The 15,047-nt window shown below is 39.3% G+C and overlaps 1 protein-coding gene across 1 annotated transcript in view; it reads left to right on the forward strand.

The window, feature by feature from the left end:
• The first annotated feature begins 1,618 nt into the window (after positions 1-1,618).
• Positions 1,619-15,047, forward strand: part of IL26 (interleukin 26) — a 24,678-nt gene continuing 11,249 nt past the window's right edge. Inside the window, 3 exon segments of the mRNA XM_061206644.1 lie at positions 1,619-1,789; positions 1,875-1,934; positions 2,104-2,238. Coding sequence (XP_061062627.1) covers positions 1,619-1,789; positions 1,875-1,934; positions 2,104-2,238 — 366 coding nt within the window.

The following is a 15,047-nucleotide window of genomic DNA, read 5'->3' on the forward strand; positions in this document are numbered from 1 at the left end:
TCTAAAAGAACTCTGAACAGTAGGCATTACTCTGCTCAAAACAAAACAAAACAAAAAACCTTAGGATATTTCATGTCCCAGTTCCAACAGCCTTTAAGCTACTCTTAGCTAAAAGTAATTCTTGCTTTTCCTGAATTTCTATAAAACTTCAGTGGTCCTCACTTTGCAGTCTTGATCAGCTGTCTTCTGTCGTAGCTCTTTAGGAAGGGTTCCTATCTTATTTCAGAGGGAGTGTCCTTTATCAGAGGAGGTGCTCCTGTGGAAATGACGCTTGGGCTTGCCAAAGAGATCCGCTTACTATCTGAAACAGCCAAAAATATTTCCATGTGTTTGGACCTTTTACTTTATACTTTCTCTTTGCTCCTTTGCCAGCCCTGGTTGCCTTGATTTAGAAATCAGTCTTGGGTTCTGATGCTTGTTTACTGACCCTGCCTAGTTTTGATGAATCACTTACTCACAACCAGAGTCCTCGTGTTAACTTGCCTGGGATGATGTTGGCTCCATTCATTCCGGGTTTTGGTGACTTAGCTCTGCTTCTCAGTATATGATTCTGAGCTGTGTCCACTTCTTATCCTGGGGATGCTACACGAAAGGAACCATATTTTTCGCCACGGGAAGAACTGGGACAGAGTTGAGGATGGGAGTCCATGGAACACCTGCTTTCGTACGTAGCCCCCTGGTACCAAGCACTGTTCTTTGTAGACAGATCCTTGATAAAAATTTGTTAATGGAATAAATGAAAAAACAAAGCAGTTATAGTAGCATCTCATGATGTGGAAAGGGAAGTACAATTCATCTAATGCTGAATATGCTTCTGCTTTACATGAGGCATCGTGGTAGGCACTGAGAATTCAAAGATGAAAAGGTAAGGAGTTTGCACTCTCCTGGAAGTCTAGGGTTAAAGGAAAAGTCTGGGTGGTCAGCTTGGACAGAGATGATAGAGAACCTATTAAATTGTAGGTCTTAATCCTGGGTCCAGATTCAAAAAAGTCTTGAATATGTTGGGGGAGTTGCAATTTCTGAGCTGGAAAAATTCTTGAGGACTTGGGTCTTGATGCCAGGCTGCAGAACGATGGCTTCTGAGGGAAGAGGGGGGCAGGTGAAGGATCTGGCAAAGGACAAATGTCAAACCCATTTGAGGTCATGAGCAGGTTTCCCAGGGCTGCTCATTCCACCTTTTGGTCAAATTTTCCTGGGCTACTTGTTAGAAAAGGAGGTTTTTTTCATATTAAAAAAAAAAAAAAATCACATGGCGTCCTGGAGAACAAGTTCTTTTACTAGCATGACATGACTTTTAAAATACTGAAATCTGTTGTGACGTGCAGCGGAGGTTCTGAATTCTTTTTGGGAACAGGGCCCCAACCTTACTGGTAAATTTGTGCTTTTACTTAAGGTCACAGATGATGTGGTCAGCATTTTTTGATTATGAAGCAAGCTCTAAGAAAATAGAACAACTGAAGTGATCTTCCTCTCTCTAAACTGTAAGTTATCTTTCACAGCATCTCATTGGAGAGGCAACCTTGAGGGCTAAAGTAACTAGGTTATCCTCTCATCTAACCGACACGAGTAGCTGTCTGGCTGCCGTGAGTGACATGAGCCCAAAGTGGGGTGGAGGGAAATGTGGGTGAATTGCATTTTGAGGTCTGGGTCGCTGTTTGTCACTCTGCCTCTTGCCATTGCCAGGCACAAGCAATCTTCCTTCGCCGCAAGTTGCTACCTAAGGGGAACACTGTCCCAAGCTGTTGATACGCTCTATGTCAAGGCAGCAAGGCTCAAAGCAACAATTCCAGTAAGTATTAGGCTCTGCTTAGAATGATGACCAAAGGGACGTTTGAAATTCTGGATAAATCTTATTTCTCTTTGTTTTATTGTAGGAAGATCACGTAAAAAAAGTACAGTTATTAAAAAAGAAAACAAAAAACTATTTATGGTGAGCCAGAGGGTCTTTTTCTTTCTCACGTTTCTACTTGTTGGATGCTTTTATTTCCTTGCATTTTATTTTTTCCAGATGGTCATGAAGTAATAATCGGGGGATGCTTCAGTGTCATTTTACGAAAGCTACTCATGGTTTACTTTATGCAATTTATTCTATCTTATTTATAGAAAAACGGCAGATTCCAAGAACAACTACTGTCCTTTTTCATGGAAGATATTTTTGGTCAACTCCAATTACAAGTTTGCAACAAAACACACTTTGTGGAAGACTTTCACAGCCTTAGGCAGAAATCGAGCCACTGTGCAAGTATGCATAGCAAATAAGGTGAATTTGATCCTAGACATCTATCCAGAAAACAGCATGTAGGAAGTTGTCTTCACCCCAAAGAGTGGGTAAAGGGGTTTTCTAATTGTTGGCTTGTAGTCCAAATGGAGAGTCCATCACCAGGGAAACAGTATCAAATAACCCTGTATAACTTGTAATGCCACTATGTATTATTTCTTAAGGAATGGCACAGAAAACATGTTGAAGAGAGCTAAAGTGACAGGAGATGCTTCTCAAATGAATATCTAGTTTTTCAAATCATTCTCTCTTTATATGATTCCCAACTAATTCATTCATTCATTTAACAAATATTTCTTAAGCACCAACTATGTGCCAAATGCTATTCTAGGATATTTTCTTTCTTTCTCTCTTCTTTTCTCTCTTTCCCTTTCTTTCTTCTTTCTTTCTTTCTTTCCTTCCTTCCTTCCTTCCATCTTTCTTTCTTTCTTTCTTCCTTCCTTCCTTCCTTCCTTCCTTCCTTCCTTCCTTCCTTCCTTCCTTCCTTCCTTCCTTCCTTTCTTTCTTTCTTTCTTCTCCTCCCTCCCTCCTGCCCTCCCTTCCTTCCTCTGTCTTTCTTTTCTTCTCTCTTTCTGTCACCTCCTCTCTTTCCCATGTTGATAAGAGCTTTTAGATTGATTTTTTATCTTATTTTTATGTAAGTTTTTAGAGTTGTACCCTGTATAAGGCAAAGTCTCAATCAAAACAAAATGAAAAAAAGAAGTGTGTCTTCTTTGGTACCTAAATTATTTGATGCTGCAGTGTGGTTGCTGTCACCCTAAGCAACGGGGAATTAATTAAGAAGGTAAAAGTGACCACACTTTTCTGTAAAAACATCCACAATATTAAAGATTGGTACAGAAAAACAAAACAAAGCAAAACAACCAGGCCAGGATCTGTGCAGTATTAGTTGGCTTGCCTCTGTGGGAAGTGTTGAATCTTTTCTGTGGCATTGTTTGGGCTCCAAGTGTGCTTTCTCAAGCCTCCTGTGGTTGTACTTGAAGGTGGTACGAACTGGGGTGTGGGCTCCTGAAGATACCACAGTCCTTGGGTTGCCAGAAGGAAATGAGCTTTCTACCCTTCGGCACCAGGGCTACAGAAACTTGAACTCTGGGCAGTGGGAAGTGGAGTTTTAGTTTTTAAGAGTTAGGACATCATTTTCTTGCGGTCCATGAAAGTACTCAGTAACCCAAATTCCAGTCTATAGTGCAGAGGCATTTTTATGAGGGTGAGCTGCTCAGGTAGGTAAAAAAATTCAACAAATTTATGTCCTCTTTGGTTAGTCTGTGTTTAAGTTACGTCCTTGTTTGGGACTTGGGTTGCATAGTTTTCCATGAACTCTCCTATTCCCTTAAAATAACAACAGGCATAAAAATTACAAACTGGTACCTCTTGGCAGAACACGGAGAGAATGCTCCGGGCCAGTTCCCTTGCCTGAAATAATGGAAAGGTCATCACTTATCTTTGGTTTATTCTATACTTAACTTATAAGGTCATCTTATTAAGACAGTGAATAGTATAGTCTCTCTCTTTTTTTTTTTAATAGATCTCTATTGGAGTATAATTGCTTCACAGTACTGTGTTAGTTTCTGTTGCACAACAAAGCGAATCAGCCATATGCATACACATCCCCATATCCCCTCCCTCTTGAGCCTCCCTCCCATCCTCCCTATCCCACCCCTCTAGGTCATTGCAAAGCACCGAGCGATCTCCCTGTGCTATGCTGCTGCCCAGCCAAATATTTTACTTTCGGTAGTATATATATGTCGATGCTACTCTAACTTCGCCCCAGCTTCGCCCTCCCACCTGATGTCCTCAAGTCCATTCTCTATGTCTACCTCTTTATTCCTGCCTTGCAACTAGGTTCATCAGTACCATCTTTTTCCTTTTTTTTTTTTAGATTCCATATATATGCGTTAGCATACGGTATTTGTTTTTCTCTTTCTGACTTACTTCACTCTGTATGACAGACTCTAGGTCCATCCACCTCACTAAAAATAACTCAATTTTGTTTCTTTTTATGACTGAGTAATATTCCATTGTATATATGTGCCACATCTTCTTTATCCATTCATGTGTCAATGGACATTTAGGTTGGTTCCATGTCCTGGCTATTGTAAATAGTGCTGCAATGAACATTGTGGTACATGACTCTTCTTGAATTATGGTTTTCTCAGGGTATATGCCCAGTAGTGAGATTGCTGGGTCATTTGGTAGTTCTATTTTCAGTTTTTTAAGGAACCTCCGTACTGTTCTCCATAGTGGCTGTATCAATTTACATTCCCACCAACAGTGCAGGAGGGTTCCCTTTTCACCACACCCTTTCCAGCATTTATTGTTTCTAAATTTTTTGATAATGGCCATTCTGACCAGCGTGAGGTGATACCTCATTGCAGTTTTGATTTGCATTTCTCTAATAATTAGTGATGTTGAGCATCTTTTCATGTGCCTCTTGGCCATCTGTATGTCTTCCTTGGTGAAATGTCTGTTTAGGTCTTCCGCCCATTTTTTAACTGGATTGTTTTTTTGATATTGAGCTCCATGAGCTGTTTGTGTACTTTGGAGATTAATCCTTTGTCTCTTGTTTCATTTGCAAATATTTTCTCCTATTCTGAGGGCTGTCTTTTTGTCTTGTTTATGGTTTCCTTTGCTGTGCAAAAGCTTTTAAGTTTAATTCAGTCCCATTTGTTTATTTTTGTTTTTATTTCCATTACTCTAGGAGGTGGGTCAAAAAAGATCTTGCTGTGGTTTATGTCAAAGAGTGTTTTTCCTATGTTTTCCTCTAAGAGTTTTATAGTGTCTGGTCTTACATTTAAGTTTTTAATCCATTTGGAGTTTATTTTTGCATATGGTGTTAGGTATGTTCTAGTTTCATTCTTTTACATGTAGCTGTCCAGTTTTCCCAGCACCACTTATTGAAGAGGTTGTCTTTTCTCCATTGTATACTCTTGCCTCCTTTATCAAAGATAAGGTGACCATATGTGCATGGGTTTGTCCCTGGGCATTCTATACTGTACCATTGATCTACATTTCTGTTTTTGTGCCAGTACCATACTGTCTTGATTACTGCAGCTTTATGGTATAGTTTGAAGTCGGGGAGCCTGATTCGTCCAACTCCGTTTTTCTTTCTCAAGACTGCTTTGGCTATTTGGGGTCTTTTGTGTTTCCATACAAATTGTAAAATTTTTTGTTCTAATTTTGTGAAGAATGCCATTGGTAGTTTGATAGGGATTGCACTGAATCTGTAGATTGCTTTGGGTAGTATAGTCATTTTCACAATATTGATTCTTCCAATCCAAGAACATGGTATATTTCTCCATCTGTTTATGTCATCTTTGATTTCTTTCAGCAGTGTTTTATAGTTTTCTGAGTACAAGTCTTTCGCCTCCTTAGGCAGGTTTATTCCTAGGTATTTTATTCTTTTTGATGCAGTGGTAAATGGGAGTGTTTCCTTAATTTCTCTTTCTGATTTTTCATTGTTAGTGTATAAGAATGCCAGAGATTTCTGTGCATTAATTTTGTATCCTGCAACCTTACCAAATTCATTGACTAGTTCTAGTGGTTTTCTGGTGGCATCTTTAGGATTTTCTATGTATAGTATCATGTCATCGGCAAACAGTGACAGTTTTACTTCTTCTTTTCCAATTTGTATTCCTTTTATTTCTTTTTCTTCTCTGATTGCTGTGGCTAGGACTTCCAAAACTATCTTGAATAAGAGTGGCGAGAGTGGACATCCTTGTCTTGTTCCTGATCTTAGTGGAAATGCTTTCAGTTTTTCACCATTGAGTATGATGCTTGCTGTGGGTTTGTCATACATGGCCTTTATTATGTTGAGATAGGTTCCCTCTATGCCCATTTTCTGGAGAGCTTTTATCATAAATGGGTGTTGAATTTTGTCAAAAGCTTTTTCTGCATCCTTTGAGCTGATCATATGGTTTTTATTCCTTAATTTGTTAATGTGGTGTATCACATTGATTGATTTGCATATATTGAAGAATCCTTGCATCCTTGGCATAAATCCCACTTGATCATGGTGTATGATCCTTTTAATGTGCTGTTGGTTTCTGTTTGTTAGTATTTTGTTCAGGATTTTTGCATCTATATTCATCAGTGATATTGGTCTATAATTTTCTTTTTTTGTGATATCGTTTTCTGGTTTTGGTATCAGGGTGATGGTGGCTTTGTAGAATGAATTTGGGAGTGTTCCTCCCTCTGCAATTTTTTGGAAGAGTTTGAGAAGGATCGGTGTTAGCTCTTCTCTAAATGTTTGATAGAATTCGCCTATGAAGCCCTCTGGTCCTGGACTTTTGTTTGTTGGAAGTTTTTAAATTACGGTTTCAATTTTATTACTTGTGATAGGTCCATTTATATTTTCTATTTCTTCCTGAACCAGTCTTGGAAAATTGTACCTTTCCAAGAATTTGTCCATTTCTTTGTGGTTGTCCATTTTATTGGCATATAGTTGCTTGTAGTAGTCTCTCATGATCCTTTGTATTTCTGCAGTGTCAGTTGTTACTTCTCCTTTTTCATAATAGTTATAACCCAAATCAAGCAATGTTCTAGATGAAAAACTTAGAAAACATAGAGCTATCTAGGAACTCTGGTTTTCCTTGATTTGTTTTGGGAGAAGTTATTTCCTGAAGGGACCTTTATCTGTCAAGAGATGCTTTTTTCAATGCCTTGGACCACAGCGCGATGGGAGCAGGTGGTACCTCTCAGGCTGGTCGCGGAGGCTTTCCAAAGCGGCTGGCTCCCTCTTGCGGCCAAATATGAGCACAACCACCCCGAGCGCCACCTAACTCTGGGCTTTCCCTCTTATATTCTCCCACTCCAAGACAACCCTTGCTGACTTCAGTCACTTTGTCTCACAAGCTAAGGCATTTATGTGCTGGAGTAAACCAACCACCTCTGTAAAACTGTAAAAAAGAAGTCTAGGATTAGCCTGAGCTTTAGAAAGTCTCCACAGACATTGCTTTAGGGAAATAGGTTTAATTTTAATAATAGGCCTTGCATTTAATCTTTCTGTCAATTATAATTTTATATTTTTGGCCACAGAAGCTAGTATCTGTTTAATATAAATTAACCGAGCATTTGCTCTGTGTGGAATTCTAAATTAGTGGTTGGGGCGGAGTTTAGGAGGGAGAAGTTATAAAATGTGAAGTAGGCGACATTAATTTACATGTGATATTTTCTTTTCTTCTTTTTTGACCATTTGCTTTAATTCGGGGAGACAGGGATGGGGGCAGCTTTCCTAAGCAGAAGCAGCTGTGCCTTCCACCAGATGTGTAATTGTCATATTGTTTCTCTTTTCCCTCTTCATTCCAGGGACCTCAGGCTATAATTAATTCTTGAATATGGCAATGAACCAAAGCTTTGCAAGTTACAGAAAACTTTTCTCCCCCTTCCCAATGGTTCTGCTGGTTGCTTTAAAGCTCTCCTCTCTCATACTGTGTCTCTAACCATCTGAAACTTAGGTGGACTTTCTAGGAATGGATTCTGTGACTAAATCCATGTCTTGGTCTATAGAATTTGGGGTTGAAAAATAAAAATAAAACCAGAAATAGCATCTATAACCCAATCTGGGTCATCTCATTTTTTACTGGATGCAGACACCCCCCTAGATGTGCTGATTCTGAGTCAAGAATGACTCTCCACCGCAAAAGGCAAACAGGTCGCTCTCAGCAATGGCTGTCATTTCCATTTTTTTTTCAACCTCTTCCCTTTGTTCCCTCCAGCCTGGAGATGGTAACTGCTTCCTGCAGTTACTACCTCTATGATGTCTCTCTTTACCCTTTTAGTTACCTAGTTAACAACTTTATATCTAATTAACTGTTCTTTTAAAAAAATGAATATAGTCATTGAATATATTTATATTCATGAAGCATGTTTCCATAAACAATATTTCAGGAAAAAATAACTTATGAAATAATTTGAAAGATGTGTCCATGAAGAGTTTTTGAAAAAGAACATCTTAATAAGAAAACACTAATGAGGAAAATATTTTAAATTTATTTATTTATGGCTGTGTTGGGTCTTCGCTTTCTGTGCGAGGGCTTTCTCTAGTTGCGGCAAGTGGGGGCCACTCTTCATCGCGGTGCGCGGACCTCTCACTATCGCGGCCTCTCTTGTTGCGGAGCACAGGCTCCTGACGCGCAGGCTCAGTAATTGTGGCTCACGGGCCCAGTTGCTCCGCGGCATGTGGGATCTTCCCAGACTAGGGCTCGAACCCGTGTCCCCTGCATTGGCAGGCAGATTCTCAACCACTGCGCCACCAGGGAAGCCCGAAAATATTTTAAAATGATTAATGATGAAGAAAATATTCATGAGAATGTTGCTCATCTTCCCTCTCTCTGCTGCTCTTGTTGGACTGTTCTGAGATGTGATATTTTCTTAGTCAAAAAGGGACACTAAATATAGTCAATATAGAAACAGCCAATACATAGAAAATAATTAACACTTTTTGTATTTCCCCTGTTGCCCTTGCTATTTGGGGTATTGTGGGAAAAATGAGTAACACAGACTTTACCCTCTAGGAGTTCTGCAGTGTGTGTGTGTGTGTGTGTGTGTGTGTGTGTGTTGGTAGGAGGATTCTAGGCAGAAGGAAGGGGATGGCAAGGTAACTTCACAAACAATTATAACAAGAGGAAGAAAGGAAAAGCAGCATAATATTAGTGCTAGCAAAGCTCTGGGGTTTCAGAGCAGAAATACTAGAGTCTGGATGGAGCAGGTAAGTTTTCAAGAAGGAGGGACTTTGAGAGGGGCCCCAAGTTCTGCAGGTTCTATTTCTGCAGAACCTCGACACATTTCAAAACTGGTCCAAGGCTTCTTCCATGATCTGGAAACAGGAGGAAATGGCCCAGCCCCTGTTTCCAGGACCCAGAATTCTAGAATAATGCTTTGGTTATGTAATGCTTTAGGATAAATAGGATTCTGAGGGGTTGATTAAAAAACCAGCGTTGCGGGAGCTTCCCTGGTGGCGCAGTGGTTGAGAATCTGCCTGCCAATGCAGGGGACACGGGTTCGAGCCCTGGTCTGGGAAGATCCCACATGCCGTGGAGCAACTGGGCCCGTGAGCCACAACTACTGAGCCTGCGCGTCAGGAGCCTGTGCTCCGGAACAAGAGAGGCCGCCATAGTGAGAGGCCCGCGCACCGCGATGAAGAGTGGCCCCCGCTCGTCGCAACTAGAGAAAGCCCTCGCACAGAAACGAAGACCCAACACAGCCAAAAATAAATAAATAAATTAATTAATTAAAAAAAAAAAAAGCCAGCGTTGCATTTATGATGTTGCTTCCAGGGCTCTAGACAGTTAACTTACATACAGAATTTTGGCATATAGTAATTTGTTCAATGTGTTCACTTACTTGGGATTTGAATTTATGCCCACCATAAGCACTGGTGTTTGCTCTTCTGAAAACCACCCCCCCAAAAAACTTGTAAATAGCAAAACCAGCAAAATCTATGATACAAATCGCTTTCTGTAACTTAGAGAATCCAACAATTATTTATTTTGTATCTTAATAATTGAAGAAAATACTAAGGAGTAAGGATTACTACAGCCTCTTTATAAATTGTATATAGTATTTTTAAAATACTCTGATTCTATGTGGATGTTTTATTTCTGGTGATACTTTTTAATGGACATCCAGAACTGTTAAAAAAATATTACTCTGCTGAAGATGCAAAGATATTTTACTTTGTGATATTAAAAATTTTCATATCATCAGCCCTATTTTACCTAATAGAATTTGTTGATTATATGTTGAACTAGGCGGAATTTTTCACTTATTTACAAGAGCAAAGTACTAAATTCCTTCTTTAACACTGACGTTGGACTTCATTGGTATTATTAGGGTTGGGGAGATATTACAATTCCAGTGATGGAATGCTCATGTAATTTATTACCAAATCTCATTACCTTGGGGGTATAACCTGGGTTATATCTGAGTTATTCTTGGTGGAGGTTGTCTTGTATCACCAGAGAAGAAAACTAAGTTTAGAGCAACCAGGAATTAGATAGTGGATCACATGTCGTCAGCTAGAGTTGATCAATATCTCTTCCCCATTTTGTAGTTCCCATGGAACTTTAAGATTACTGCTATAGATAATGGTACAACTCTTTTGACATTAATATCACCAATCAACCATTGAACATTTCTAGGCTTTAGATTTCTTAGTTCAAAATTCAAATACAGGGACTTCCCTGGTGGTGCAGCGGTTAAGAATCCTCCTGCCAATGCAGGGAACATGGGTTCAAGCCCTGGTCCGGGAAGCTCCCACATGCCGCGGAGCAACTAAGCCCGTGCACCACAACTACTGAGCCTGCGCTCTAGAGCCCACGAGCCACAACTACGGAAGCCCATGCGCCTAGAGCCCGTGGTCCGCAACAAGAGAAGCCACTGCAAGGAGAAGCCCGTGCACAACGATGAGTAGCCCCCGCTCGCCACTACTAGAGAAAGTCCGCACGTAGCAACGAAGACCCAACGCAGCCAAAAATAAATAAATAAAATAAATAAATTTATGGAAAAAAAATTCAAACACAAAGTTCAAATGTCCATGGCAAGTAAACCGCCCTGTTTTTCTCCCCTCATTTATTTTTTTTCACACAGCAGTGTGCCACTTATTACTATGTGCTGAAGGCAAGGAAATAAATAATTATCCACACTTTGAGGGTTTGTGGATTTATAGTTGATGGGTAGCCATCGAGTGTCTGAGACCAAGGGTTTCCTTCCCTTCCTTCTTTCATTCCCCTCTTCTTCCTTCCTCCCTCCCCCATCTTTCCTTTCCCCAAACATATTTTCAGAATATTTCATGTACCTGCTCTAAGTCAATTTGCTAAATAGCTAATTTACCAAAAGACCAACTTTTTGAATCCATCATTTCTTTTACTTCTTTGGCTTTAGTTTACTGGCTTTTATCTTCGTGTGGAAGAATTCCTTCATTTTAAGAAATATTCTAATTTGTCTCAGTTCCAGATTCCTACCTTTGGAATGGGAGACTGAGTAGCAGAGAGAAGGGAGGCTGGGGAAATAAAGAAGAGTCATAAAAACTGAATCTTTTTGAACATGCAGAATTCTTATGTATATATTTAACATTAATATACTCTTATATATGGGAAGAATGCATTTGTAACAATTTTCCAAAGTCAAGAACACATTCAAGTATATATACCAACTTCAATATCAGAGAGACACTAATTGCTGTAACAAATATGCCCACAAATTTCAGTGGCTTCACATTTTAGAACTTTATTTCTCACTCATGTAAAATTCCATTTGGAATGTTTCTGGATGAGGTCACTTTCCTCCACATCATGAATCAGAGATCCAGGGGCCTTCCACATTGCAGCTCCGTCATTCCTTAGGCCTTTTGCGTTTAGTCAGGCAAAGGGGGATGAGAGCAGGAAGAAGACATATCATCTTCTTATAAGCCTGGCTCCCAAAATGACACATATCATTCTGGTCATATTCTATTGGCAAGAACTAGTCACCTGGCCACAATAACTGCAAGGAATCCTGGGAAACGTAGTCTAGCTTATGGCTAGGAAGAAGAGGAAATAAATTTTGGCCAATAATTAGCAGTCTGTGCCATAATTATTCACGAATTTTTCATTAGTATATTATTTATGACCAGGACCATCCTTAGCTTATAGGGTACCTTTATGCAAAGTAGAAAAAGGATATAGCCTTGCATGAGCATGTTACAATGAATGGAACGCTTTCTTAAACTGGGCTCTCATGTGTGGGACATAACTGCACAATGGTACAGGGTGGTTCATGATTAGTAAATGAATGGTTTTTTGTTATGAGTATATTTTTTTCATGAGGAAGAAGGGAACTGAAACAGACAAAAATTGGTGTTATAAAGACAAAAGGAAAACCCAATCAATTGAAACTAAATGACTAAAAGAAACAAGTAAATGTTGGAAATTGACCTCTTGCAACTTGTCTTACAGCAGTTTGGTTTAATTGTATATTGTCTAGGTCCTGTCCTAGGTGCTATAGGGGAGACCAGGATGATTTGGTCCCTGCTCTCCAGAGCTTATGCTCTTTTGGGGAGAGAAATGTAAACAGAGAAGTTTAGTGAATCATGAAATGTGACATGTGCTCATGCTGAGTTTTCTGTCTGACAAATTCACTGGGGAAGGTGCAAAGGAAGAAGTAGTTAATAATTCTACCTGCTCTGAGGCTTGGGGTGTATGGGGGGATAGACACAAATAGTGCTATTAGAAGATGTGATGATCGAATTTAATTTCCTGGGGAATAACGGGCAGGAATGGCAAGGGGAGAAACTTGAATAAAGCCTTGATGGTATAAAACAACATACCATATTCAGGAAGTTGCAAGTAATTGAATATGAATGTATGTGTATGAGTGTGTGAATGTGGCTTGGGGAACTTAAAAGGCAGGCTTGTAGTTTAGACTTTGGCCAGGAGATGCCGATAGGGGCCAGATGAAGAAAGACATGGTAAGACTGGCTAAGGAGTTTGGATTACATACTGGAGAAAATGAAAAGCCACTGAAAGGCATGGCTTGATTAAATACTCTGTTTTAGAAAGACCTCTTTGGTGAATGGAGAGGGGTGTAGGTCGGGGTGAGACCTGAGGCAAAGGAAACAATGAACAGAGCATTGCAATAATGTGCCTGGACTAAAGTATGCACACTAGAGCCACAGGGAAGGGCGAGGGGAGTCTGAGGAGGCGAGCAGACTGGGATGAGCCTAAGGTTTCCAGTTGGGGAGCTGGCTGGATGGTGGTGTCATCCACTATGAGAACAAAAAGAAAAAGCTTGGAGAAAGGTTAACAAATTGCTTTAGACCTGCTAGAAGTTTGAGGAGCCCCTTGCATAAAAGCAATCATAAGAGTAGTATGTATGCTCTCTCATATATTGTGTGTATATTTAATATTTATGATGTATTAATAGATTTACTGAGATATAATTAAAATGCAATTAACTGAACGTATTTAAAGTGTATAATCTGGTAGTTTTGATGTATGTGTATGTTTGTGAAACCACCACCGCAATTAAGATAATGAACATGTCCATCACCCACAAAGGTTTCTTTGTGTGGCTTGGTAATCCGCTCCCTCTTTCCCCATGACACTCTGCCTCCAGGGGACCACTGACCAGCTTTCTGTCACTATAGATTTATTTGCATTTCCTAGAATTTAACATAAATGGTACTACAGATGATCCCTGACTTACAATGGTATGATTTTTTGACTTTACAGAGGTGTAAAAGCTATATGAATTCAGTAGAAACTGTACTTCAAATTTTGAAGTTTGCTCTTTTCCTGGGCTAGTGATCCATGGTACGGTACTCTCTCCTGAGGCTGGGCAGTGGTAGTGAGCCACGGCTCCCAGTCATCCATGTGATCATGAGGGTAAACAACCGATTCACTTGCAACCATTCTGTACCCAGACAACTATTCTGTTTTTCACTTTCATTACAGTGTTCAATAAATTACATGAGATATTCAACATTTTATCATAAAATAGGCTTGTGTTAGATGATTTTTCCCAATTGTAGGCCAGTGTAAGTGTTCTGAGCACTTTTAAGGTAGGCTAAGCTAAGCTATGATGTTTGGAAGGTTAGGAGTATTAAATGCATTTTTGACTTACAATATTTTCAACTAACAATAAGTTTATCAGGACTTAACCCAATCGTAAATTGAGGAAAATCTAAGTATGTGTTATACTCTTTAATGTCTGACTTCTTCCACCTAGCATCATTATTTTGAGATTCATTCATGTTATTGAGTGTATCAATTACTTCTCCCTTTTTCACTGCCAAGTAGTATTCCATTGTAATAATATACCACAATTTATCTATTCATCTGTTGATGGCTGTTTGGGTTTTTTTCCCCCAGTTTTTCACTATCACAAATAAAGCTGCTATTAATATTTATATACAAGTCTTTGTTTGGAGAGATATTTTCATTTCTCTTGGGTGAACACCTAGGAGTGGAATGGCTGGATCATAGGTTAGGTGTAGGTTTAACTATGTAAGAAACAGCTAAACTGTTTTCCAAAGTGGTTGAATCATTTTACATTTCTACCAGTAGTGTGTGGGAGTTAAAATTGCTCAGTATCCTTGCTATCACTTCATATGGTCAGTGTTTAAAAATGTTAGCCAGTCTAGCTGGAGTGTAGTGGTATTACATTGTGTTTTCAGTTTGCATTTCCCCAATCATTAATGAGGTTGACCATCTCTTGATTTACCTATTTACCACCTATATATTGTCTTTGGTGAAGCGTCTGTTCAAATATTTCGCCCATTAAAAAAAAAATGGATTGTTTCCGTGTCTTGGTTATTGTGAATAGTGCTTCTATGAACATAGGGGTGCATGTATCTTTTCAAATTAGAGTTTTCTCCAGATATATGCCCAGGAGTGGGATTGCTGGATCACATGGTAACTCTATTTTTAGTTTTTTTGAGGAACCTCCATACTGTTTTCCATAGTGGCTGCACCAATTTGCATTCCCACCAGCAGTGTAGGAGGGTTCCCTTTTCTCTGCATCCTCTCCAGCATTTGTCCTTTAACAGATCTTGTAGTACAGTTCTACTGGTGATGAATACATTCAGTTTTTTATGTCAGAAAAAAAGCCTTTATTTCCTCTTTATTTTTTAAATATATTTTTTCTGAATATAGAATTTGGGGTTGATAGTTTTTTTTTCAATACTTTAATGGTGTTGCTCCATTGTCTCCAGGCTTGTTTCTGACAAGAAATCTTCTCCCATTCTTATCTTTGTTCTTATGTCATATCTTTTTTTTCTGGCTTTCTTTCTTTT

The sequence above is a fragment of the Eubalaena glacialis genome, chromosome 11, assembly GCF_028564815.1.
Source record: "Eubalaena glacialis isolate mEubGla1 chromosome 11, mEubGla1.1.hap2.+ XY, whole genome shotgun sequence".
In the NCBI taxonomy this organism is placed as follows: domain Eukaryota; kingdom Metazoa; phylum Chordata; class Mammalia; order Artiodactyla; family Balaenidae; genus Eubalaena; species Eubalaena glacialis.